Source organism: Corvus brachyrhynchos, unplaced genomic scaffold, assembly GCF_000691975.1.
Source record: "Corvus brachyrhynchos isolate BGI_N302 unplaced genomic scaffold, ASM69197v1 scaffold32, whole genome shotgun sequence".
NCBI lineage: Eukaryota > Metazoa > Chordata > Aves > Passeriformes > Corvidae > Corvus > Corvus brachyrhynchos.
Genome location: NW_008237919.1, coordinates 11,244,736 through 11,271,613, shown reverse-complemented (window position 1 = coordinate 11,271,613; position 26,878 = coordinate 11,244,736). Strand labels below are relative to the sequence as shown.

Below are 26,878 nucleotides of genomic sequence, written 5' to 3'. Positions count from 1 at the left end.
ACCGTGAAGGGCGCCCAGTTCCGATCCCGCGCCCAGGACAGGGACACCTTCCACTAGACCACGGTGCTCAAAGCCTCATCTGGCCTGGCCTTGAACACTTCTAGGGATGGGGCATCCACAGCTTTTTTGGGCAGCCTCCACTCTCACAGTGAAGAATTTCTTCCCAATATCAGTTTTAAATCTATCCTCTTTCAGTTTTAAAGCCATTCCCCCTAGGCCTGTCACTACATGTCCCTCTCCAGCTCTCTTACAGGCCCCCTTAGGTAGTGGAAGTCTGCTCTGAGGTCTCCCTGGAGCCTTCTCCAGGCTGACCCCAACTCTCTGAGGAGGAGAGGAATCTGAGCGGGTTGTTGATTTGTGGAGTTGCTCCCTGCCCCAGCTGCACCCTCTAGTCAGCCCAGCTCTGTCCCTCCCTGTGATGGACTGGAGAACTCGGTGGACTCCTCTGGGGAACTGCAGCCAGACCCTGCCTGCAAAACATTTTCCAGAGCATCCCCCTCCGGTGGCGCTCCTATGCCTGTGCTGGGACTCCTGGCTGACAAGAAGGCAGTGAAGATCATGCCTAACCCACTCCCAGAAAGCAAAAATTGCCTGCCCTGTTCTTGCATGAACTAGATCTCATGTGAACAGCACTGCTCAGCTACGTAATGGTACAGCTCTTCTTAGTAAAACAAAGCAAGTTGGCAAGACTGGTAGCTGGGCCACTCTTTTACAAGTGGTCAAGCTCTGTCTTCAAAGAAAATTTTTCTGAGGTTAACTTCTAATTAATAATTGGCTTCTATGGAAAACGCTTTATTCCAGTAACAAGATGAGCAAGAAGGGGAATGGTGCAGTTCCTGCTCTAAAGAAACCTTTTCCTCCCACATGCTCATTACTCCTCTACAGATCTCTCTTTGGGAAGGGTGTGCTTGAACATTTCTGCTTTGGTTTTTAAAGACAGAGGTGCAACCAACTTTTGTTAATTTGTTAGAAAGAGAACAGTATTAAGAGCATCAAAAACTCCATCAGAAGCTATCCTACAAACCCTGTTAAGACCCCATCTGGAAAAGTGTGCACCTTTCTGTTAAAAGAATATATAATAAAATGGTTTGGGTTTGGAGGAACCTTAAAGACCATCTAGTTCTCTCCCTCCCCCCCTGCCATGGGCAGGGACACCTTCCACGAGCTCAGGCTGCTCAGAGTCCCATAGAACCTGGCCTTAAACACTTCCAGGGGTGGGGCATCCAGAACTTCTCTGGGCAGCCCGTTCCAGTACCTTGCCACCCTCATAGTGACAAATTTCTTAATATCTAATAATAGTGCATTATCTCCTGTTATAGAAAAAATAACTGAAAGGCAAATATGCAAGAACAGGGCAAATTGGTGCAAACACCGTGTCCTAAAGAAGGCCAGAGCCTCCTTAAACAAATTTGTCAAAATAAAGGCAGAGAAAGTATTAACTAGCTGTTGCAAATGCCTTAAGGGGTTAAGTATGATGGGAAGGGAAATAACTAGAGAGTGAGCAGTATCAGCACAAAAATCAGATTAATACAATGTAGCCAAGAAGACACTCAGGCAGCAATTTCCTTTTGCAACCCATGGAGCATGGGAGGAGCATGATAGAAGTCCTGTAAGAAGTGCAGGAGCAAACACCCCAGACAGACCCTATGAGGTTTTAAGATAAATCATGGAAGAAGTTAAAGAATGCAGTTGCCTGCCCCAGGACAAGATTGAGCTTCATATCTCAGGCAGCATTTCCCAGTCTTTCTTGCTATCTTCTTTCCTTTTGTGGCCTTGCAATGAAGTATGGAAGGCTAAAACACACCCACACCATTCCCAACCTGTTTTGCCTGTAAGTACGGCCAATCAGAGAGAAGACAGATACAGGCTCATTGAAAAAGAAGTAAATTCCTTTTTTAAACCTCATACAAAGATTTGTTCACCAAAAGAATAGTTAATGGATTTATTATCTGAATATTCACAGGCTTGAATGTTGTTACCAAGATGGAAGCACATTTAGGAAAAGAAGTGGCAGAACTGGAAAAACTGGCACTGGACATGTGCTTTGTGCCAACTGAAATAAAGAAAATAATTTCAAATGGAGAAGTCTTCAAGGCAGTCACTGAATTTCAGAGTCAGAGGCAGATGGTGGCTATGGAGGGTGGCTTTGTTGGAACATGTGGAATGAGAAGAATCTGCATAACAAGATGACATGGGAGAGACTGGAAATGGATGGGATGGTTTGAACGGGACCATGTTAGGCAGGTTCCTGTCTGTAGTGAAGGGCTGGGAGCACCCTGAAGAACACAAGTGCTGAAATCTGCTTCTACCGACCTATTTTGGGAGCTGCTGCACATGATCTGCCACCATGCTGTAACTGTTGAGCCCAGCCTCTGCCCAAGTGTGCAGTTTAGGTGAAGCTTTATCACATGCCACTGCTGTGAAAGGCAAGAGCCACATACAGGGAGCCTGCTCCTCAGGGCTGAGCCCTTCACTGCCAGCTGTCCTCAGATGACACACAGATAGTGGCATACACAACAAATAAAGAACCATTTCCAACTCCAGATTCTCAGCAAAATTACCACGTTCCTCAGCATCTTTACCCAAGTTAGGTCATTTCAAAATTTAATTCCAAAATCGTGAGGTTTAATTTTCCTTTTTTTTTCTTAAGTTCAAAAGAAATGGTAACATTTTTATTCTTTGTAAGGGGATTACATACAACCTCACAGTAGCTGACCTTGTAGAACTGTCACATAAGACTTTCCTCAAACTTCTTCCAGTCCTGGAAAGGACAAACTGAGTGGGGGAAAAGGCCACCTGCTCCAAGGATCAAGTGCAGCTGGAGGTAGCACAAACCTGGCTCCAGCAAAGAATGGTATACCACCATCTCTCTCACTAACCCTGACTGTTTTAACAGACTACTAATTTAATTTGATGGTAATGTGGTTTTGGCAAGTTCCTCCTTTTTCCCTTAAATAAAGAGCTGCATTTTTTTACTTCTTCAGTAATGTACCCAAGCCCCTCACAGTTAAAAATCTGAGCTACCTATTGCTGTAATTATACCTAAAAAGTAGGAATTATAATGTAGAGGTTTAAGTTTTATTTCTAAATTCTTTTTGAGTAAAAGCTATAAAACTAGTTTTAAAATATGATAAATTACTAAACTAAATGGAACAGGCAAGGCATAACTTGGAATTAGGAGGGCACAGTACGGATCAACTTGGAATTAGGAGGGCACAGTAGGGATCCTGTATGACAAAGTAAGTTATTTTTCTGAAGTATCATACTGTTACCACTGTGAAATTAACACCAGGAAAATTTTCCTGGACTCCTGCTGAGATAGAAGCCACCCAGCAGATAGCTTTAATCTTATGGAGAATTTATACTTACATAGAGAAGCTCAAAATACAGCTTTTTAGAGCTGCTAATAAAACACTGGCTTTCTCAGACTCTTTTTATTCAAAGTACTTTATGTACTAAAAAAAGAACCCACCAAACAATTTAGACATTATTTCCAACAGTTTCTTCTGCAGGGTTCTGTTGGCCATTCTATACCATTCACCATTTTCATTACCCTTACACTACAGGTCTTTGAGAAAGTAGGGGCTATGAACCTACATCTTGCAAAGATTGCAGGCTAAATCACTTTCAGGAAAGAGAGAACTGCAGTTTTAAGTACATATAGGCTCCAATTAACTTTCTGAGGTGGTAGCCCAAGTCCCTTAAAACTTGAGCCATGAATAAGGATTCTGTTTGGCATGAATGGTCTCTGTTTCTGTCTCCTCCCACCAGTGCGGAGCTATAACACATCCAAGCAGAGCCCTATATTTGCTAAGTGAAGCACAGGCTGCAGATTGTAAAAGGTGGCAAGAGTAGCCGCCTGTCAAAAGAAGTAAATGGCTGAAAGGGAAATGGGACACCAGCGAGCCTCAGAAACCAGTTTTAAGTATAAGAGTAACCATTCCTAAATGCAGTAACTCCATGGAGCTCACTGCTCCTTCAGAGGCAAATGCTGCCTGTTCCACAGAGGAACCCCACCCAGCTTCAGAGGGGTTTTAGAGATGCATTCCACTACAGGTAACATTTTATCTGCCTGTGTGGACAGTATCTTTTTCCAGTGTTTCTAGCATTAAAGAAAGGTTTCTAAGCCTTTAAGTATTTCAGTACCAGTGTATCATACAGGGAAACACAGAGGAATTTAAGAGCAGTGCATTCAAAAGGCATTCAGGCAATAAACAGGGACTTCTTCATGAGGTGTCAAGCCAAGGAAAAGAAAGTACAGCTTGTTTATTTTGTGGAAAAGGGGGGAAAGAAGTGACTGCTATCTTCTTAAATTTAGGACAGTTGAGGATTATTACACCTAATTTTTCTGACAATGCAGACATAATTAATGAGATTACTAATTAAGTGGAGAGGTTTTTTGATGCCACTAGATGGCAGAAAGAGCCCTTTTACACTCCTTGATCACATCTACACCATTTTGAATGTACTCTTCCTTGTGTGACAGGACACTGGAGGCCTATCTTCACCACTACAATGCAGGATAAAAGAAAAAATCTACTCAATGACTGCCAGTGCTAAGTAGATTCAAGTAGTTTTGAAAAAACTTTTCACCAATATATAATTTTTAAAACCATCTGTTTACACTGGGTCCTTTCTGTAAAGCTGGGAAGCCTTGTTTGAGAAGAAATTAATTTTACTTCCCATTTACACCAAGGGCACAAGATTTACAAGACTTCCAGCAGTCTGATAGGAAGCAAAATGCTAAAAATTTTCTGCAAATTGTTCAGAAGAGATGCATAAACAGGTTCAGATAATTGAAAGGAATAGCAATCTTCTATCTGCAGCAAAGAGCCCAGTTTCTACAGGGCTGCAATTGTTTTTCACACTGTCTCTCCAGGACCAGAAAAAGAGTGGAGAAAAAAGCTGAAGAATTTTTGATCACTTCCTTGAACCCCATATACTTTATAGAACATGAATGAGCATCAACTCATAAATAAATTCCTCGCTGTGTCTGGAGTAATCCCTGTTGTTATTCAGAAAGTAGTGTCATGCTTTAAGTACTTTAGGATATGCTAAATCCATTGTCAGAGGTGTTGAGCGTGCAGACTACATTCCTTTAACAAATATGCTATGCTAACCAGGAGGTTATCTTCAGAAAAATGCTAACTTGGCAAAACTCCTTTCTCAGCTGACTACTTTATATCTGGGAGTGTGATACTGCAGGCCTTCCAGGGGACTCCGCTAAATCCCAAGACAAAACAGGTACTGGCCATAAGTGATTAAACCAGTTTTTCCTTGCCTGGTGTGTCATGATTTGTTACACTCCAGAATTTCAGGGTACAGACACTCAGGTGCCTGCACCTGAACTTCATGGAATATTTGTAAAAAAGGCATCTTCGTGATCATAAACTACACACATATCTCTGTCTTCCTTTACTCAGTCTGCACTGGACAAACTTAGAGACTTTGTTCTGCTCATTTGGGTGTTTGATTTGCTTTCTGCTGCTTCTCTCTTTTGCAGCTTACCATTTTCCCTGGACAAGCTGCAGTATTATGGAACTGTCTGAATGATGAACCAGGGGAAAACGAAAAGGCAGAGAACAGCACTAATACTCCAAACCTGAGCATCTCTTTCCAGCCCAAACAATGGTTAAAGAAGACACTTTGACCTCCTTACTCAGTGTCTGCTTCCCTGAAGGTGCTAAAGATGTCTCACTTCCATAGAGACCAAATTTCCAAAACTAAAGTCTCTCTCTGATAAGTAACTCCTGTATTGATAGAAAATAAAGGAAAATGCCAGCTTTGTGAGAGAAGAAACTTCAGTAGTGTTTTCAGTGATGTTGGTGCAGAAAAGGTACAGCAGCAAAGGGAAGACTTCCTCTTCCTGTAAAAACATGTGGAGAACTCATCTGTCACATTGCCTGGCATGCAAAACCCACAGCAGGTGTGCATAAGAGCTCCACATCTTCCTCAAAGAAAAAGTTCCTACAGTCCAGTAATCTACCTTCAATTGCACTTAGCATAAGAACAGAAGGCTCACAGAACTGACTAGTTTAGGCTCCTCTGCCAAACCTCAGAAATGCCTTCCACCTGCCTTTCCTCCCAAAAAACTGACAGTCAATAATAAGGGCCACTCAGTGAAGTTACTCAGCCACGTACAGCCATGTTCAGGTTTATCCTGGTGTGGGTGATTTTGAGTTTTTGGCATTTTTATCTTGTTTCCAACCCCCAGAGGACAAGACAGATGGGAAGAATTAGCTCTCTTTGCTGAGGTGGCAGAGAGGAAGCTCCTGCACCAGCTTCCACATTGCTAAGCAGTGGAGACTCTCCAGTATTAGAGAAACAAGCAAGGACAACAATCTGAAGCCTGGATTCCACCACGATCTCTCCCTCCAGCTCACCTAAGGCTTTGGGCCTTTCAATCTGCAGCAGTTATGAAGAAGACTCAGAAAAAAGTTGGAGGCAAGGTTCTTAACAAGCAGAATTGAGAAAGAAACTTTTCCTAATAAACATTATCAAATTATTTCCTTGTCTGCAACTCGAAGGATATTTTACCTAGGGCACTCTCAAGGAAAAGAAAACAAACCTCATACTTGTTATATTACCTTCCCCATTCTCCAGTACCATTTCAAAGCATACCTCGATGGTCTTGCATCCTGGTTAGTTGGCCTATGCTTGAACACCTCCACAACGAATTCATCCACGTACTACGGAATCCTCACTATGTTTACCTTAGAGTATACATCCCATGTTTTTGGGGACAGGATGTTTTACACTTGTCTCACATTTCAGCAATTGGAACTGTTGAACCCTAACCTGGAGGAAAATTGCAGGAAGATACTTTCAAAATCAAGAGTTCACAATGATTTTCCCCTCTGCTCTTAACCCAGAAGGAAGTCTGAACCCCACCAGCCATAGCCCAACACCATTTCCATCTCTGACCCTTCATGTGGTCAATGAAACCATGCTACAACACACAGTCATGTTGTTAAAAACTCAGGTTGTAACAGTGAAATTTTGACACAGTACAGTAAACCCAGTGGCCAAGTTGGCTTTGCTATCCTGTTGCTTGCTATTTTGACAATTAATGTCTGAGCCCTTTAGAGTAAGTGAATGTTATTTCCATTATTGCAGGTTTAGAGCACAACCCAAAGAAATTCAGGTTAATTTTCTAATGAACATTTTGTTTCCTCTACAGAGACCTGTACAATTACCCATTGGGTTTAAATACAATCATGAATGTTGTGTTCTTCCAGGCCAATCAGATTAAATTTTAGACTTTTATTTGAAACTGTTAATTTTTTTCCCCAACAAAAACCAGCATTCTCACATAATCTTACACTGTCACATGGTAGAGGCTCATCACAGGCCAAATTTGGAGCCAACAGCACAGAAAATGATACCTCTAATCTAAGATGGTACAATGGATATAGCTTGTTTTGTGCCAGTGAATGAACTTTGACGAGTATTATGAATTGTGGAAGTTCACCACTAGAATGGCACAGTATAGCAATGCCAGTGGCTTTGTGTAAGTAACACAGAGATGTGTTTTATGTAACACAATGTTCTGCTTTAGCAGCAAAAACATTTGCCCGTGTAACTCCAGTATCAAAAGTAGTTTTAAATCAGGGGATAGATACTGTCACTGGTACCAAACCAATGTTCTGCATGAAATGAGCTGACAACAGCTCAATCTGCCATATACCTGTCTTACAGCTGCTGTGTTTAACACTCACATGCTCTGCAATGATTAACGTTTGCCAGATCTAGTCAAAGCAAGAAACCAGATTAAAAAGTTTTATCATCAGTGATTTAATGCCTCTCATAGAGCCCACAGCTCCAAACATTACTACACTGATGTTTGAGTCTGAAAACGTAATTTTAAAAGACTGAAATTGCTTTACGCATATGCTTATTTTTTCCTTTTAGTTAACACATTTCATGTGGGACACTGTATTTTACAGAAAAATATGGTTATCTTAAAAAAAAAAAAAGTCTGCACTTCTCACTGGCTGTTAAACTTTGCAAAAAAGTCTTTAAAGACCAGATAAGGACAAGAGCTAGTATAAACTATTTCTAGATTCAGAAATAATTACAGCACAGAATTTAGCTGTAACTATCTTAGAATGTCCACCCTCCAAGTTTTAATATCTGAAAATTTGAAAAGTCTGGAAATAATGAGAATTGCAAAGAAATTAGACAAGCTAAAAATGAAGACAGACAAAAGTATTTTTTAATATAAAAATGGTCTTTATTTCTTCAATACAAGGTAAACTACTATTGCAGTAGACCAACACAAAAGTTGGACAGCAAATTGCTTAACAGTCTCCTAAAGGCTGAAAAAAAGAAACCTATGAAAGCTAAAAGTTGTGCAGTATTTCAAGTATAACATCTAAAAAATAAGAAATTATCCCTAAACTTACAGATTATTTCAGTACCTCTGCTGAAAATGTATTGAAATCCACATTTGCTAGGATACCATCTTACCTTGTGGAGAAATATAGGTCTTCAAAAACTCCAGTATTCAACAGACTCTTTGGCCTGCCAGCATCAGGAAACTGTTTACTATATATATAAAATCCTTTGGAGTCAGGCATTCTGACAGGCATCCATTTCCTTACATTTTGCATTGCAATTCTGCATTCCAACTTGGACAACCCCCCTCCTGTATTTCAAACCATTTCTTGAATATTTTACTCATATACCCTTGTGCAAAGCAGGAACCAGGAAATGGAATGGTACAGGAAGACAACACAACCTTTTGTTTAGAAAGTCAGCAGTGCTGGTAATCATCATAAAAATGTTATCGTTTACCAAACAGGAATGTATTTCACCTTTAAAATACTCAGCTTTTTTTTTTTTTTTTTTCTTTCTTTATTATTTAAAAAAAGGACAACTGTAAGGAATAAGTAAGGAATATGAATTTGCAATCACTTATATTTATAAAAGCACATACATTCCTCATTTTCTTACATCTGAAGATCAAGGGAATGTCTGTTTCATAATGTGATAATAATATGCACAGTTTAAAATATTTTCTATTACAAAATACTGTGTACAAGAGGGTGAGGCTGAAGTCAATTAGATGAATATACTCCGAAGTGTTATTTCTGAAATCATGTAAAAATCACATTACATTGTATGAATAGATGGGAATTTTTACAACTTAAATGCTCCATTCCATTGAGATCAAAGGTGTACTGCTTACTGTTTTCAAGAGACTTCTGTAAAACTAGTGTATTTAGAAGATTTAAGCACGGGCATAGGCATCAGCATCATCCCAGAACCTATTGCAATCACTGGAGCTACAGAAAGGGTTTGAGAATTAACAAAAGTATTATATACAAATGGAATGAGGAGCTTTATTGTATTTTGTCCAACATGGGGGAAAATTAATCCCACAAGAACATCAAAATGATTCATTTCTATACCCCAAACTGCTCCTTAGTAAATTTATCCTCTAATGCTAAAAGGAATTCTAAAAATACATGGGATGTCAGACGTTAATGGGGTATGGGGAGGAAAGGGGAGGAAGGTGAAACAACTACAAAACCAAAAAACCCCCAACTCGAACACCCCCATCCACCCCAAGCCAGTCTGAAGTATTAATTGCAAGGCATCATAATTGCAAGAGACAGTATTTCTGCATAAACATCATGATTCATTAGCATGCTGCAACCATTATGTTCAAGACCTGTGCAGTCAATTACCAAAATAATTTGAATCTCAACTGAATCCACATTGCTTCTCTTCTATGTTAAAATTGCTATTTTGGAAAGAATTCAAGTTAATTTTTTTTTTTTTATATGGACACTGAGCTGCACTTTCCTTCTCTAAAATCTTGAAGGGTTTCTATTTTGATGCAGAAGCAATTTAGTGAATTAAATCTCTGAAGAATACCAGTCTTAAACGTGCATGTTTTATATTTAAATCTACATGACTGACAGTATCTTAACGAGCATTGTATTAGGAAATTTAAGGCTGTATCTCAGTTTACACAAGAATCATAGACAACTTTAACAGGCTATGTATAAAATTCTATAAATAAAAATGGGAGCAAAGTCTGTTTAACCTGTACACAGAGAGCAAGTGGATAAGGAAAGAAAATCAGGAATTAAGTATTTCTATAAAGAATGCCATGTATTTTACTAGAAACACAGATGACAAGTATATACAACATTTAAATCTCCAATTATCCACATACAACTAGGAAAAAAAACATTTACAAGGGTTGGGGTATGCAACTAACAACCAGGTAAAAAAATACAGTTAGAAAAACTAAGCCTCACCGATTTCAAAGGAACAAAACCAAAAAGTACTCAGTTCATAAAGAAAAAAGCTAATCTCTAAATGTAATAAAAATATCTTGTTTAACACAAAAAACAACATCTATCCAAGCTTATAAGCCACACTGTAAATAAAAGTTTGAAGTTCTGACAAACATTTTTCAAAACGTAATCAGAACAAAAATTATTGGCACAGAAAGCAAAAAGGGAATGAGGAAAAAAAAAGACTGTACAGTTTCCAAAATGCTATGTTCTTCTTCTTAAGTACTTTGACCTGCCAAAACGTATAGTCCTGTAAAATTTTTACTTTAAAAAAACCACCCTCTACTTCTAAAAAATACATCACCAATAAAACAAATTCTCTTGGTAAAGCACCACCACCCCCTAAGTCACTACTAGCTAGTTTTGTCTTTCAAGATAAAGGACACAGCCTTAAGATAATATTTTCAATGTTACTTATAAACTCAATATTTGAAAGAAATTAAGTATTTCCTCACAGATTATTTCATCCTTTCATCAGCAAAAGGAAACGAAATGCAGCTGAATGAATATTAAAGAGCAGTAGCCATCATGGCATCACCATCAGTCACTATGTTTCCAAACTGCCATTTCCTGCATGTGCACAGGAAATTGCCAGGAACATTTAGTAAACCAAAACTCGGTAAAAATTCTACTACAGATCCAGTTATACATGATGTACATTAGGCATATTCCTTTTTGGTGTCTATCAGGGTCTTTGGGTTTTTTCTGTACATTTTTTTGTTTTATAAAAAAAATCTAACAAAGGAAACTCACAACAACAAGAGTATTATCTAAATTGCAACACAGTACATTTATCAGTTAAAACTAAGTATTTGGAGAACAGGCAGAAATAATGGGCTTCATACAGGGATCTCATCTCTCAGGTCACAATGGTCATTCTGTTTAATTAACTTATGTTATTTACCTGCTGCTATTTCCTCCCTGCTATTTCCATTGCCAGCAATGGAAATAAGTGAGTGAGAAATTACACTCTATGTAAAAAGAGCAACAGTCTCCTTACATCTATTTCAATGTGGACTAAAATATCAGTTCCTGCATAAAATGCTTGTAAAGTTACTTTTTTTTATTTTAAAATTTAATATATCTATGCAATGGAACATTACTTACCTGCTGCTTTTTCAGTATTAGCTATTCCCCATTTAACTGCTACAGGCAGGTAATTTCTTCCTTAAACTTATTACACACAGTAGTAAACAATGTTTTTAAGTAAAGAAAAAGAAGTTACAACAGTACTGTTTGTAACCAATACCTATTCACAAAAAAAAGCAGGAAGTGACTCATGACTTGCTTGATACAACTTTCAGTTTTACAAAATTTTTAAAGGCAGTTTTCATCTTTAAACAGGATTAAACAAACACGTGAAATATCTTCCCAGTAGCAAATAGTTCAATAAACACCAGTGATCCCATGCATGAGGAACTGAGGTACACAATTTAAGAAAAAAATAAGAAGGGGCAAGTCCAACAGCATCAACCTGGCTGCAGGAAACCTTGTTGAATAGTAGGTGCCAAAAATATTAGAGCATTTCAGACTTATGCAAAACTTTTGCAGTTGCACAAGCTACTGGTCCCAACTCAGTAAAGCATAAAAATCACTCATGTATGCAAATACGATACTTAAAGCATACTTAATGTTTACATTCCTTGAAATTTATGAAATGTAAGCACATGGTTTTATATGCTGTGGAAAAATCAAACAGATATAAGTGCTCTCCTGAACAGGATAACATTTTAAGTCAGCTGTAAAATCTTCAAAATTGGTAAAAAAGAAATCAAGAGGCTTCTAAGAGTTGCCTCTTAAAGCCATCTGAGGTCTTGAAACTTAACTTAAAACATTAAGTGCAGCTATTTGAACGAGCGACAACTCCAAGAGCATGTCCGTTACGTAATGCTTTACAATAGACTAAAAGCGAGCCTTTGCACAAGGCTGACAGAAACTAAAGTTTTGCAGCTTTTATGAAATTTCTATTTGCTTGCATTTCACACTTGATGAAATTTAAAACAAATTCTTTAATTTGATGCCTACTTTCACTGAGTGCTCCAATAATTTGTTTTTAGGTAAATTTACAAAACCTCATCTGACAAATTTAACCAGTGCCATTTTTTGCTAAGACATTTAAATATTGCCCATTGGTAAACAAGGACATACAAGTGTACCTTCTCTTTTATATGCATGTGTGAATAAACCCCGAAGTATTAAGAAAATACCAAAAACATGAAGTAATAAAAACGGTAACATCTTGTTTCTTCTGGCACATTTCTAATATACAACTATGTACAGACTGCTACGGCCTTGGGGGTGGACAGGGAACACACACAAGCACTATTACTATAAAACTGTAAACAACTGCAGGATTTTGCGTGTTTTAAACCTAACCTTTCTAGCCCTTATTATGGGCAGTTTAAGTTCATATGAACAGTTTAAGTTTATACTAACTGTAGTGTCAATAAGGATCAGGGCTGTACGAGAGATAAAATTTTCAGTGTGCTAAAAATCACAGATCTGGGACTATCTCTCCTCAGAACAACTGACCACAGAGAACTGCAGTTTTTACAGTTTTATATGTCAATTAGCAAATTCACAAGCCACCTAGGTAAACACTGCTAAAAAGCAAAATAGCATTAAAGGTTTTATGTAACCACCTGGTTTTGTATCAAAATTGAGAGGGAGAGCGCAACATTAGTACGTTTAACTCACTCGCTGAATGCAAGATTAGGTTGAGGCATATGCAAGAACTATTGCGATGTTTTTGAAGACAGCATCAATGTTTTCATTGTAACATTATCTTTAAATATTGCTGAACACATGACTTTCCCTGAGGTGTAAACATCAAATAACTTGAACAGCTTTACACATCAGCCCCATTAAACAGTTTATTACAACACTACATCTACTGTAATCAGTGGTGCTGTGTACAGACATTATAGGAACAGTTTAACATGAACAAACTACTATAAAAACAAGCATTTACTTGACTTTTTTCAATTGCTTGCACATTATAATTGCCAAATGTATATAACCAGTAATAAAGTTGCAAAAGCTATAAGGTTTAAATCACACAGGTTTCCCTCAAATAAAACAGTTAAGCAACATAAAAAAGTAAAAGAGCTACTGGTTACCATGTATGCAGATTTGCTTTATTCAGATCTACTCCTGTTCATTTTATCCATGAATCCTTACAGGCTCAGTTCAATCACATGAAGCAAACTGCTGGACAAGCATCTTTCCTTGAAGAATGTATCTTGTCTTGCACGCTGTTCCTCTTCCTTCAGCTGTAATGTGTCAAAATTTGTGATGTAGATTTTGCTAGTCCCCATAACACATAGAAAATTGTTGGCTTATCTATACATACACAACTCGTGCATCTACTTCACCATGATGTAAACTAACACAAAATACCCAGAAGCAGTAGCTACTCATTTGAAGTTGTTTTCTAATACAGTAATTAAAAATAAGATTCATGTTGTTGTACAACAAAGTTGAAAGAATATAAACTTCACAGTTAAAAGTACTGATGATAAAGAAAGAAATAACTACTGCTCCTGTGACTGATGGCAACATTTATATAGAACACTTCCTAAAGTATGCATTCTGCAAAAGTAACTGAACAAGAATTTAATTTTACCACAATTCAATTTTTACATTTTTACCTGCCCACTTACAGAAGTTTTAAGCTGGTTTGACATTTAAGTAATTTATTGATTGTATAATGAAGTGGATGGCTCACAGCTCAGTAACATTTAAAAGCACACAGAATCTGACACCAGTACTTCAAAATTTTCAGACTCGTGGCAAGGTGGATGGGGTTCACATCTAAAAATACACACTTGCAGTTTAAGCACAAGAACCCACATTTCAATTAATACAATGTAGATTTGCAGGTTTCCTCACCTACTTGGCCTAGAAAAAACCCCAAACCCTACTTCCTACTCTCATCTATTTTGGCAAACAAGGGAACCACACAATTCAGAGTTAATTACTGTAAGAGTTCACAAAATACTTGTGATGGTATAATTCCATACACTGGATTTCAGTTGAATTCTATTACAAAACAGTTAGCTATCTTAATTTCAATCATAATTCACAATTTCAACATTCAGTAATTTCAAAATAGTTTCAATCAAATTATTAAAAAAGCCAACACATTAAATTGTTCATTTGAAAACCAAGACATTTAGAGAAGCAATTTCATGAACAGGCAACAGTACACAGCTGTCAAATATTCTTCTACTAGTACAGTAATTTCAAAACTGGGAAAACTAAGTATTCAATTTTTCTTCTTCATTTCCTCAAAGTGACTGTTAATAATAACTTCAAAAAAATCCAAAGTATAACCAACTAGACTCTATACACTACAGTATGCACATAAACTAATCCAAATCAGTGAGTGAAATTTCTTCTCTTATACACAGACTTTGTTCTCAAGTCCTGAATGCATCAGCCAGTAACTACTTTTGGGGAATTTCCTTCCCCAGAGGCCGATATTTCCATAGGTGATATGTACTTTTGAAATTAATTAGTAGCAAAGTGACAAAGTGGTGCCTCCACCAGAAAAATATGTTTGGAGTTGTGAGCTAAGTTAGCACAAACAGACAGGAGAGAATCTCAGTTTTCCAGTGGAGAAAGTAAGTAGCTGACAGCTGTGAGACTGCACGTCAGAATTTGCTGCTCTCATCATACAATTGCTGCAGCCAGAATTATGGATCTTTATTACGTCTACAGCAACAGTTAACAGATCCAAAGCACCCTATATGTGATTTATAATATTACTATAAGAAAGCTTCAGTTCCTGGGAATAATTTGTTGATTTATAAAGGTACTTATGGAACTACAGAAACTCCAAAGAATGCACAATGAAGTGAATTTAGGATTAATGTTTTTTGGTATAGGACTCTTAAGACGGTCAGCACCACACTGAGCCTTCATTTTTAAAAACGTGACCAACTAAAATCCAAAGCAGTGTACATTTTGGTTCAAAGTGTTCTGCCACTGTATCTTGGCAAAACTGGAAACCCTAGTGGTTCCAAAAAAAAAAAGATCTGTATGGATTATACCTGTGTGCTCAGCCCTTTTCAGTATTCTACAAGCAAGTAGAATATTGAAGCAACAAACAACTAAAAAAAAAAAAATTAAAACTCTAGTCAGCATTTCTTGGCAATACTGTTTTCCATCTGCCTCAAGCTCATATATAAGCTATCTGTCCCAAGCATGTGTTAGTTGTACAATTTAACACCAGACAGCAATCAGTTTCTCAGCATTTCTACCAAAATTTACCAAGTCTACCCAAATTTCAGACTTAGGTGTTGAATAGACATTTTGTGGTTTAAAAGTTAGGGGTTTATGCCAGAATATTTCACAAATGAAATCCCAGAACTTTAGTAATCAAACATTTCTGTATTTATGCAAGATGCAACTCGAGCACTTTTTTACCCACAAAGACACACTCTTACAACAAAACCCAATAGATTTCTTATATATGTATCAAAAGCATCTTGCAATAGCAGCTCTAATTTTTCCCCTGTAATTCCAATTATCTAAATAATCACATAAAAGCTTTAAACAGCCTTTAAAATTTTGAAAATTCTACAGCAGTTTTAAAGCTGTATATACATATACCCATCAAGTTTTATTATAGTAGTGTATTTTCAGAGATTGAATTTCAATCTCACATGTTCACAGTCCAGTAAAATGCACAATATACATTTGTTATTGTATCCTACAAGCTCCTATGAATTACTTCATGTAATTCTCCTTTGTTTTATTCTATACATGAAGAAAAAGAAATACACAAACCAAAAACCCCACAGAAAGTATCATCTTAAAAGCCAAAAAATTCTTTTTAACCTACATTCCAAAACATCACAAAATACCCCAAATATTCTGATGGTTTAGCTATAACATAGTGAGAAGGAAGGATTTTCAAGCTTGACTTTCTATTTGTCTTTCAGCATGTAAGCAAATACACATGTGGTTCTGTTCTGTTCACCATACACATACAGACTATTTTATCACCACTAGCATCTTCTCACATTTGCTGCCTCTTCCCATCTCCTATTATGAGTGTACTTACCTGCTGTCTTTGTTCAGTCTTAGTGTATAATTTAATATCAACACAACAACAATTTCATGACTGTATAAATAATTTTACATGGGGGAAAATCCTCCCAAACTAATTTCATTTGTCAAGTATCTTTCTTCCACTATCCCAGCCTGTCTATTCACCAAAAATAACTGATGAACAGAGAGGTGCAGTCAGAAAATTCAACCTTTAGTTTACAAATTAAAAACATATGAATTATTGGCAAGTGTTTTTCACATTAATATATGAGGAAGAGACAAAAATGTAGATCGGGCTGCCACAGGAAAACATAAAAATGAAGATCTCTCACATCTCCTCTTTTTTTGGTAAAAAGAAATCTTAGTTCTCAAACCACAATGAGCAAAAGTAAAAAAGTGAATTTTTTCCATTCTTTGAAGAATATTGCATCAAACCAACATTTTCACTTCTGTGTTTCATGGGGCACTTTTCACACAGAACAAATTTGTCAAAACTAATGAATTCACAAATAAAAAAGCCCAGGATATGAGGAACTAAAAAAAAAATGAGTGTCTTACGACACCTCAGAAGTCAATAAAATTACAGCAACATATTCATGGGAAAAAAGTAATAAAAGTTATGCATTTGAAAGTAAGTAGCATAAGATATTCCGCTCATTTTTTAAATCATTGTTTCACCCTCAAGAAAATCAGATTCACCACTGAACATTAACAGACAAACTATGTGTTTCTGCAAAGCACCAGAATAATGATAAAACAGACTTTAAAAAGCACATAAAGCAGTGGCACTGCTTGCCTCTATCATGCTATGCTGGATTTCAAATACTGAATCAGATGCACAAAGCATTATTTCTCTGATGAACGCTAAATATAGAAGAATAGTGCCAGCCCCACATATGTGCTTCCTCAAAAACACACCAAAAAAAAAAAAAAAAAAAAAAAAAATTAGGTAAATAATATTCATAATAGCTTAAGACTAAGACCTGATATAATTCTGGACAGGTATGTATACCCAGGTCTTAAACAATGCTACCACATGATTCACTTAATATTAACTAGAAGCTTATTAAAATAGCCTATTAAAAATAGGCATTTTCCAATTGTTTACAAGGTTTTTTAAAAGGCTAATTTCATACTTCACTTGATGTTTAAGTGGTTATTAGCGCAGTCACAGGACAGTTCCAGCTTAGAGAAGCAAAAATATAATGAATGGTATGTAAGCCATTAGTACCATTTCCCCTCCTACTGACACAAAAAATTCCAACCATCTTACTTCTTGAATCACTCAAAAGCTGAAACTAACTTTGGAGTGATCTGAGAGCAGTTTTTGAAGAAGCATATGAGCCTCAGACCTTCAAATTATTTTGCTTACAGTGGTTTGAGAGCAGAAAAATCAGAGAATAAACATGAAATATGGAGTACAAATTCTACATACATACCAACTGTTACAATGTTGTGGTTTTGTCTTTGTAAATCAATCCAAATCCAGTTTAAATAGGAAATAATCAACCCAATAACAAAAACACAAAATGAAAAACTTAACATTCAGCAGTTATAGAAATTCAGACAGATTAAGATTGGGACAATGTATCAGCTAGAAATACATTACTGAGTATCAGTTAAATAAAAAAAAATTCTGCCTAATAAGTCAGGACTCATGCTAATGAAGTTACATTACTATTCTGTTTGTACACATTAATTTTGCTGTCAATTCTTCTAAATGTCATTCTACTGGGTTCTTAGTTTTTTTGACTAATACTGGTTAGATATTTGTCTTAAATCCACTGCTCCCTTCTATATTTATAGGCTTTCTATGAGCAAAGGCAAGATGTTCCAAGGAAGCATTCAGCTTACAGTAATTCGGGAGAATGGATTGAAGCCTTATGCAAGTGAAGGCACAAAAATCTAGCAAGAATTTAATTTTAAATCATGAAGTGTACAAACAGAAGTGTAAACACCTGGTATGGTACAACTAAACTTTTTATAGAGTTTTATTGTTATAAACATATTTTGTAAGTCATTCCAATTTAACCCATCTCTATAAATGTAATACAGTACAAACCGAATTTCACTGTTCACAAAAATGTTCACAATGGACCCTCAGAATCCTTCTGAACTAGACGTGTTAACATTTTGGAAAAATGCCAGTACAGTATCACAGTTATGACTATACGTACACAATAAGGAGAAATATAGGTGCCATTCATAGGGTACAGGCACAGAGGCAACTTCATGTTTTCTGGCAAAACACATTAATATGGGGAATAACTCATTTCAGCACTGTTGATATTTATTAAATGACTGAGTGTTAAATCCATTTATGAATATTATTCAATGTAAAAAATGAAACAAAAAATGTATGGCAACATACATCTTAGTGAAAATGAAACATACAAACCAGGAGATAACTGTATTTCTTTTATGTGTGTGTGTGTGTGTGTGTGTGTGTGTGTAAATATATAAAAACAAAACTACAATAAAGCTTTTCTTCATTAAGACAGCAACAAGACAAAATGTTTACAACTTAACTTAAAAAAAATACCAAATGCTTTCAATTACATGTAGTATACTAAATTTGCCCTTTAAAGCAAGTTCTTAGGATCTATTTTCTTTGCACAAGGGAATCTTACCAAGATACCCTTTTGAAAGAAAAGAGAAATCCCAACACACACCAAAGCTGAAGGATCTTCCAAATATAAATCCCACCTGAACTGAGACTGAAATCACAGCCTCAGTGTAAATTGTGCTTTGGAAATTATGAAATGCAACCTAATGCTGTTTGATGTATTTTCTTTGGGTAACAGAGTAGGAAATCTGTACTTGGCACAGTAAATCTTTATCTACATGCACAACAGTAAATACACAAAATAAAGCTACATTAGTAAACTATGCCAACGGTTAAAAAAAATTATCTTTCATTCCAGGCTATTAACAATTTTTAGTATGGCTTGCTCATCTCCACCAGAAGGAAAACATTCTGGAAATGCATCCATTACTCAGCTCAATGGTTACCCCTATTTGTAACAACTATGTGCAAATATCAAAAATATACAGTTATTATAAAAGGTAAAAACCCAGTTCAACAAAATAAACTACATTTACTTTTGTTATATGTGTACTTTTGCGTTATTTTACAATTAAGAACCACAGTTGATATTTTTACTAAATTCCAGAAATATTTCTACCAATCAATTTTTAATGGCAAAAAGTGGCATTAACAGAAATATACTGCCAACTTTATTTTAGATGCCATGTTTCACCTTCCTGTTTAAGCCTTTGGCTCCCCTTCTCTAGGTCAGTTACTTCTTTTTGTGTCCCCTGTTAGCATATGAACCCGAGACAACATCCCACTTAATTCTCAACACACTAAGAGCATTTAGTATCATAATTTGTTCTCTCCCAGAAAAACGTCAGTGACACAAAAAGCCTGACTGAAAAACTGACACTTAACACATACAAAACTGTATTTTCACTTAGGACTATACTACGTTTTACTTGACTTTTTGAAGTTTTGCTCTGTAACGTTGGCAAATGAACTGCCATGAATAAATAACACATGCAAATCTGGAAACTAAATCTGAGGTTAAATCTAAGAAATGGAAGCTGGGCAGACAGGCACATCTACAAGCTCCAATTTCAGTGTAGATGTAATGGGAAGTTCTTTTAAAAAGGGAAAAGACCACTAGAGAGTCACTATTAGATAGGGTTGGGTTGGTTTTTTTTTCAATTGTCAAATATAAGGAATCATGGGTAGCTTTAATTCCCAACCTTCGAAACAGTACATTATATAATGTAAACATTTCTATGCATTTTAAAGCAGTACACTGAAAAAACCCATTGTTTAGCATGGTACTCTAGCTGTCTAGACATCTGATGTATACAAGACTTCAGATACATGAAATAAAAGAGCATGTTAGTTTGTGAACAACCAGAAAAAAAATCAATTCTTTTGTCATGTATTTGTTTACTAGTCTTCAGAAAATGACTTTACTACCAGAAGGGGGAGGGACTGAAAAATCAGGGTGGTGGGCAACAACTGGTAATAAATTTTACTGAAGATTAACACCTGAATTTAGCTAGAAGGCAGAAGATACTGACAGGTCACGTTTCATAAAATCAAGACCAAAATCTGGTTATATTTCCTGAATTTGACTAAAACTCACCAGGAAAAAGAAAAAAACAAAAAAACCAACACAAAACAAAACAACAAAACCCACAAATACTAAAACCCAAAAAATCACCACTGTACTTGCGCAAGGACAATAACTGTATGGACACTGAAATAATCCACACACAATCTATGAAGGGCTAAATGCTGCAGTCCTTACACAAGTATATTTTAAAATACAAAATCAGTATTTTTAAATACAATTAAGGAATAAAACTGTAAAATTCATATAATCTTCTAAGATTACAAACAGAACAGTCTGACTTACTGACTTTTTAAGAAGTGGTTCAATCACATCTCAAAAAAACTGGGAAGACTATTATCAGCCAAAATAAAAGAAGTGGCATGCAAAATGTAGAAGATAATTGCACAAATTCTTGCTCCCTCCCAAGACTAGTTAATTACCTGTTATTACTTACCTGTGGTCATGCCAGGTGCTGCAAGAAGAAAGTGGTTCAGTACATACTGCAGGATCATTTAAATACAGATATGAACGGTATAAATCATCTCAAACCTAGAGTGGTTACTTTTAGTAAGCCAGTAAAGTTCAAGAACATGAAAGAAAAGCTCACCTTCTTTAACGGTGACGATATTCTCTCTCTCTGTCTCGCTCTCTGTCACGATCTCTGTCACGATCACGATGCCTCTCTCTCTCACGGCTTCTTTCCCGGTAATAGTCATCGTGACGATCTCTACTACGTGATTTGTGGCGCCTACTTTTTTCTCGTGACCTACTGTGGTCCCTCTCTCTGGATCGCTCACGTCTTCTAAAAGAAATTACTTCATTAACTTTTTCTTCAAAATACTTGTCATCCCCACACCAGTTTTGTACTCTGCTTAGGAGTATGAATTTGACCAAAAACAGATATGAGAGAAAGATCTGTTCATCGCAATGCAGGTGTATTTTTGTACATACAATTAAAGATACCTGGTACAAAGAGTGGTGCCTAAGAACTCAGTAACAGGTAGTAAGGGGCACCCACTTTCTAATCTAGCAAAGAAAAGTCAAAGTACATACTCAGAATGGAGGATGACTGAAATCAGCTGGGGGAAATGCACCTCATCTCAAATGATCACTACAACACGGCTGCTAATCTACATATGGAAAATCTGTGCCAAAACCACTAAATTAAACTAAGAGCTCAATTGAAGCTAGTCAGATCAATTTTGAAAAGAGGGTTAATTAAAAGGCAGCTTTCCTAAGTTCAGGAAACACTTACTTGGTTCCTTCACACATTTCCTGTGCAACTCAGCAAATCACTGAACTTCTTACATGCATTACTTTCTTCTCTGTAAACTAGTCCTCCACTACACCTTCTCTTTCCTAAGTAAGAGCAGATGGAAAAGGAAAGTTTTACCTGGATCCAGAACCATAGGACTTGGACTCAATTCCATGAAGGCAGTCCTGAAGAGAGCTAATAAGTACTTTGCAGCGATCATCTGCAGATACTTTGGACTGTTTGATTAAGGAAATTGCAGTTACCAAGGTCTCTATGGCACTTCCATAGTCCCCTGAAAATGATGTAAGATGAGGATCAGAAAATTATGCAAATTAAAATATAGATATTTATCTCTAACAGTATTATCATTTTGAGTATCTTCTCTTAAGCAGCCATCTAGATAATTTACGGTAGCACCAAATACTAAAATACTGTCCAGATCAGTGCTCAGAAGGTTTTCTTAGAAACTAGCTGAAGCACAATTCAAAATCAGTCATAAATTGTACCTAAATTCAGTGTCCTATTAGGAAAATGTGGGTTCAGACCTTCCAGAGTCCTGATTTAAAAAAACCCTATAAATTCTTTTCAGTTGGGTACAATAGCAAACACATTAATTGAGTTTTACTAACCAGCACTGGCATCTGATACAGCTCTCGAAATGGCACTGCTTGAGATCGCCCTATTTCTATTCATGATTTCTTCAAATTCTGCTTCACTTAGAGGTGTCCTTGCAGCATCCATTTCTCTGCAAGCAATAAAACTGGTATTTAAAAGGTTAAGGAGAACTTCAGAAGCTATCATTGCAATTTCAACAATCCAAGTTTGCAACTTTAAGCAGTGACAAACAGAAAAGAAAGCAGGATCTGGGTTTGGTTTTGGTTTTTGTTAAGGACCATCGTTATAGTATAAAATCCTGAAAGCTTAAAAAAAAACCCCAAAAAACCCCAACAAACCAACCAACCAACAAAAAACAAACCCAAAAAACAATTAAGACACTGCTGTATAAATAGACTTATTTTTTGTTCATCCCATCTATTTCAAACATTCAGCAGCACTTAATATTGTGCTTTACAAATATTTACAATTTTCGTAAAATCCTTGAAGGTACGTAAATAGATATTCCCAACTGAATGGATGTGGAAATACATGTACATAGGCAATGCAACTTTGAGCAAAATTAGAGATAATTTTCATAACAGTACTGGAATCAGAACTATATGATCCTGTTTCCCAGATCTTAACTAAGACCAGAATGCTGTAACTTTTGAAAAACAAATATAGTTATCATCTTTAAAACACTCAATTTTCTGAATGATATGTCAGCATTTTACAGCAATTTTTTTTAAAAAATTTCTGGTCAAGTTCAAGGTACTCCAATTTAATCTCCATACTAGTCACAGTAAGGAGGAACCAATAAAGCAGAATCCTCATACTCATTACACTTCAATTATCAGCTACCTATAGAGGGTTTACCAAGTAACAGAAGTAAACCTAAATTTTCCCAAAAGTTTTGCAGTGTCCTATTAGCCAGTCTGTGTCACATAGAAAATTTGGAGAAATGTGTTAAGAGATAAATGCTGAGACTGTCAAACTGGCCCACTGCTTGATATTTCTAGAACAGTGTTAGTTCTTCTGGTAGAAAGAAAATGCAGAATAATAAGCAATGCTATCCTCTTAATTGCAAGAAGTGGAACAAGATCCTATAGCCAGTTTAGCATAAGAGGAAATGTCTAAAAATTCATACCTCCCTGAGTTTTGAGTATTATTTTTCGTGTGCCTCCCATAGAATGGAATATGTAATTTTTCTCTTATGGACATGTTATTTCCAGTGAAACGCCTATGATATATAATTAATGACAATTTAAATAGTTATGGATGATAGCTTTAACATTATTAATGAAAATACTGGACAGTAAGTTATACTGTCCTATTCCCACTCCTTCCCTCCCCAGACATTCTATAAACTGCAGACAACCTTGATTTTGTCCATCAAAAAACACCCAACACCTTATAGTCTTATATTTCAGGCAATTAAGCCAAATGCTTGAATTTCTAGGGTTTTTTTGTATGAACATCACATGTACAAATGCTTGGGCAGGGTTTAAACTTTGTGGTAAAAAAAGCATCCCAGCAAAGCATCTTTGCAGAAAACATTTTAAGCCAGGAAAGTGTGTCTCATGCTAGCAATAAAATTACTATTAAAAAATTCAAATCTAACTATGTAAAATTGTCCCTCTTACAATTTATGCCAAAATTTTTGACAAATACAAATATGGTGAAAATCAAGAAACAGCAGCAAGACAGAGATGCTTGAAATCACAGATGAAAAAGATGTTTCAAACAAGAAGTGAAAAACTTGACAAGTCAAGTCAGGGACTTAAGAATTCTGTCGCAGATAGGATTAACCATAGAAAAAGCCACTGCTACAAACACAGCAAGATTGCACCAAAGGAGCAGAAACATCTTGGTAGGAAAGGAAGGTAAAAGTCTTGCAGTAAATTCACACCTGGCTTTTAAGACAAACACTAAGTTTTAATTAAATCCTGAAGAAAAAAGGGACAAGCAATGCTGCTGAAAGATGAAAATGGTATGAGCTTGGTAAGACCTCAACATATGCACATATTTGAAAAAGAAAACTCCAGAGCATTCTTAAAAGGCAGCCTGCAAAGCACGATGATACAGGTAAAAGTCAGAATTTCAAGTTAAGACAGAAGCACAACCAGAAGCTACTGCATAAGAAGTGATATGTAAGTTTACATGTAGAACACATGGAATAATGACATTGCCAAATAAAACAAAGACAAACAGTTCAGAGCTGAAAAGGGAAAGTAAGATTACTGGTGTTACATATCAGGATTTTCTTCCTGCTGCAAACATGTTTCTCAGATTTATTCCCCTGGAGAAGTTAGAAGGGGCAAACTACAGGACTGGTGGGATCCCTTTTGGCCCTACTTCTAATTGTTCCTAACATTTGCATTAGAAGGGAAAAATCAAATGCTTCCAACAAGAGGAGTAAAATATGCGACCCAAACACATTAGACCAAAAGAACTCACCTTCCAGGTGGCCCATAGTCACCTCTGTCATATGGTGGAGGTCGGCCATATGGATCTGTTGGAGGTGGGCCACGGCTGTCTGAAGTGGGTATGCCACTATTGGCAGGTGGGGGGAAGAAAGCTGGATTCACATGTGGTGCCGGTGGTGGAGCACCTGGAGGTGGCCCAGGGAGATGTGGAGGAGGTGCAAGAGTCAGGGGCGGCCCAAGAGGGCCAGGCGGACGAGGGGGAAATGGACCCGGAGGTGGAGGTGGACCCTGCTGAGGTGGTGGTGGACCTGGTGGTGGCCCATAGCCTGGAACTGGTGGAGGAGGGCCTGGAGGAAGTGGCCCAAGTGGAGGCTGACCAAAAGGCTGTCCTGGAAACAGAACTGGTGGTGGTGGACGATCACCACGATTAGGAGGTCCAGCTAATGGAGGTGGGAGGACCTGACCAGGAGGTGGAGGGCCTGGTGGGCCTGGTGGGCCAGGAGGACCTAAGGGTGGACGTGGGGGAGTTTGTCCAGCTAAAATTAAAAAAAAAAAAAACAAAAACAAACACACAAACAAACAAAAAAACAACAAATAAAATTGAGTGAATAAATACGAGGAAATAAAATTCTTTAAAATGCTTCCTTTTTTTTATTCTTAAAAACAATGACAAAAGAAAAAGAAAGCAACCCTCCCTCCCTGAACATTGTGCAACATGTACAAGACATGCATGTTCCCGCTTTGGGTCCAGTAGATTAGAAAATTTTTAACTTATCTGTATCTATTGATACTAGATATCTAGAGATATCTAAAGAGAACAGCATTATCTTGAAAACGGACAACGCCCCTCCTCAAATCACTTAATCACCTGCTGTTGTTTCCAAAACCCACAAGAAGATTACAAAAGCCAGAAGCCATTGCATCTTACTGCAGCTAGTCTTTCATATGGGGCTTAGGATAAAATATATATTAAAAATATGGGAGAAGCTGTATCGGAGAAAGTAATGTAAATGCAGTATCCAAACCTACTCTTAGATTCTCATTACTGGCTTTTCAATTTGACTATGTCCCTTAGACTGTTGGTAGACAATTTATTACTGAATGACATTTACTAAAAAATATGTCAGCTGAAAAAAGAACTTCACCGCAGTGCAAAGCTAATTGTTTAACAGATTTCTTCCATATCAGATACCTAACTAAGCATGAAGACCTCGTCTTCAAATTTCTGGTGCCAACTAACAGACCTGTCAGTGGGCATGAATCAAAGCTGAATTTCTGATCACGCGCAAATTTGAACTACAGTAAGGAAATTAGTTACTTTACACGCTGCCACACAGGCATTCTCAGCACATATAGCAAATAAGAAAATCTGAACTATACTACATTAAAGCCAAATCTACTTGCTAACATGATCTATTTAAATTTTTTTCATACTTAAAATACATATATTAACATAGTATAAAGAATGTATCTAAAAAAGCTCTTATCTTGCTATCAAATTTAGTAAGTACAACTTCCTGGTGAATAGCAACAAAGGAACAGTCAAATCCTACAATCTAGCTGTGAACACTGATTATGGTTCATTAATTGCCTTGATCTTTATCATTTCCCAAATAAGTATACCACACTGAAACAAGAAAACACAAGTAAAACTGAAACTCCATATATGAGTAATTTTACCTGGGAAAGGTGGTGGTGGCCCTCCTGGCCCTGCCGGTCCAGGGAATCTGTCTCCACCTGGAATGGCACCTGGAAAACGGCCCCGACCTCTATTACTAGGTGGAAATGCTGCTCGTGAGCTTCCTCCTGGGGGACCAGCTTTACCTTCGCCAGACATCTGGCCAGACTGTGTGGCTGCAACGGAAAAGCAGAAGCGTCATCACATACACTGAAATAGGTTAAAGCCTTTCAACACTTGATCTGAAGTGCTAAAGCATGACCTTATGAGCACCAACTTGCTCCCTGTACCCAAACCCAATGCATTTAGGGAGGAAAACATTCTTTGCTAAAATACTATGCTCTACACTAAAGGACACACTAAAGGAAGAGGATCTGGAGAGACTGCCAGTCTCTTCCTTCCACGAAGCCCAAGGCTACAAA

At 37.0% G+C, this 26,878-nt stretch overlaps 2 protein-coding genes across 2 annotated transcripts in view; both read right to left on the bottom strand.

Moving 5' to 3' along the window:
- Positions 1 to 20,964, bottom strand: part of YEATS4 (YEATS domain containing 4) — a 30,103-nt gene extending 9,139 nt beyond the window's left edge. Inside the window, exons 1-2 of the mRNA XM_017733095.1 lie at positions 20,955 to 20,964; positions 1,256 to 1,310 (exon numbers count right to left, since the gene is read on the bottom strand). Of these exons, the coding sequence (XP_017588584.1) occupies positions 1,256 to 1,310; positions 20,955 to 20,964 (65 nt within the window). The remainder of the gene's footprint in view (positions 1 to 1,255; positions 1,311 to 20,954) is intronic.
- CPSF6 (cleavage and polyadenylation specific factor 6) overlaps positions 8,816 to 26,878 on the bottom strand; it is a 23,760-nt gene continuing 5,697 nt past the window's right edge. Inside the window, exons 6-12 of the mRNA XM_017733094.1 lie at positions 26,459 to 26,632; positions 24,810 to 25,314; positions 23,500 to 23,592; positions 22,385 to 22,500; positions 21,894 to 22,047; positions 21,108 to 21,302; positions 8,816 to 13,582 (exon numbers count right to left, since the gene is read on the bottom strand). Of these exons, the coding sequence (XP_017588583.1) occupies positions 21,113 to 21,302; positions 21,894 to 22,047; positions 22,385 to 22,500; positions 23,500 to 23,592; positions 24,810 to 25,314; positions 26,459 to 26,632 (1,232 nt within the window). The 3' untranslated portion in view covers positions 8,816 to 13,582; positions 21,108 to 21,112. The remainder of the gene's footprint in view (positions 13,583 to 21,107; positions 21,303 to 21,893; positions 22,048 to 22,384; positions 22,501 to 23,499; positions 23,593 to 24,809; positions 25,315 to 26,458; positions 26,633 to 26,878) is intronic.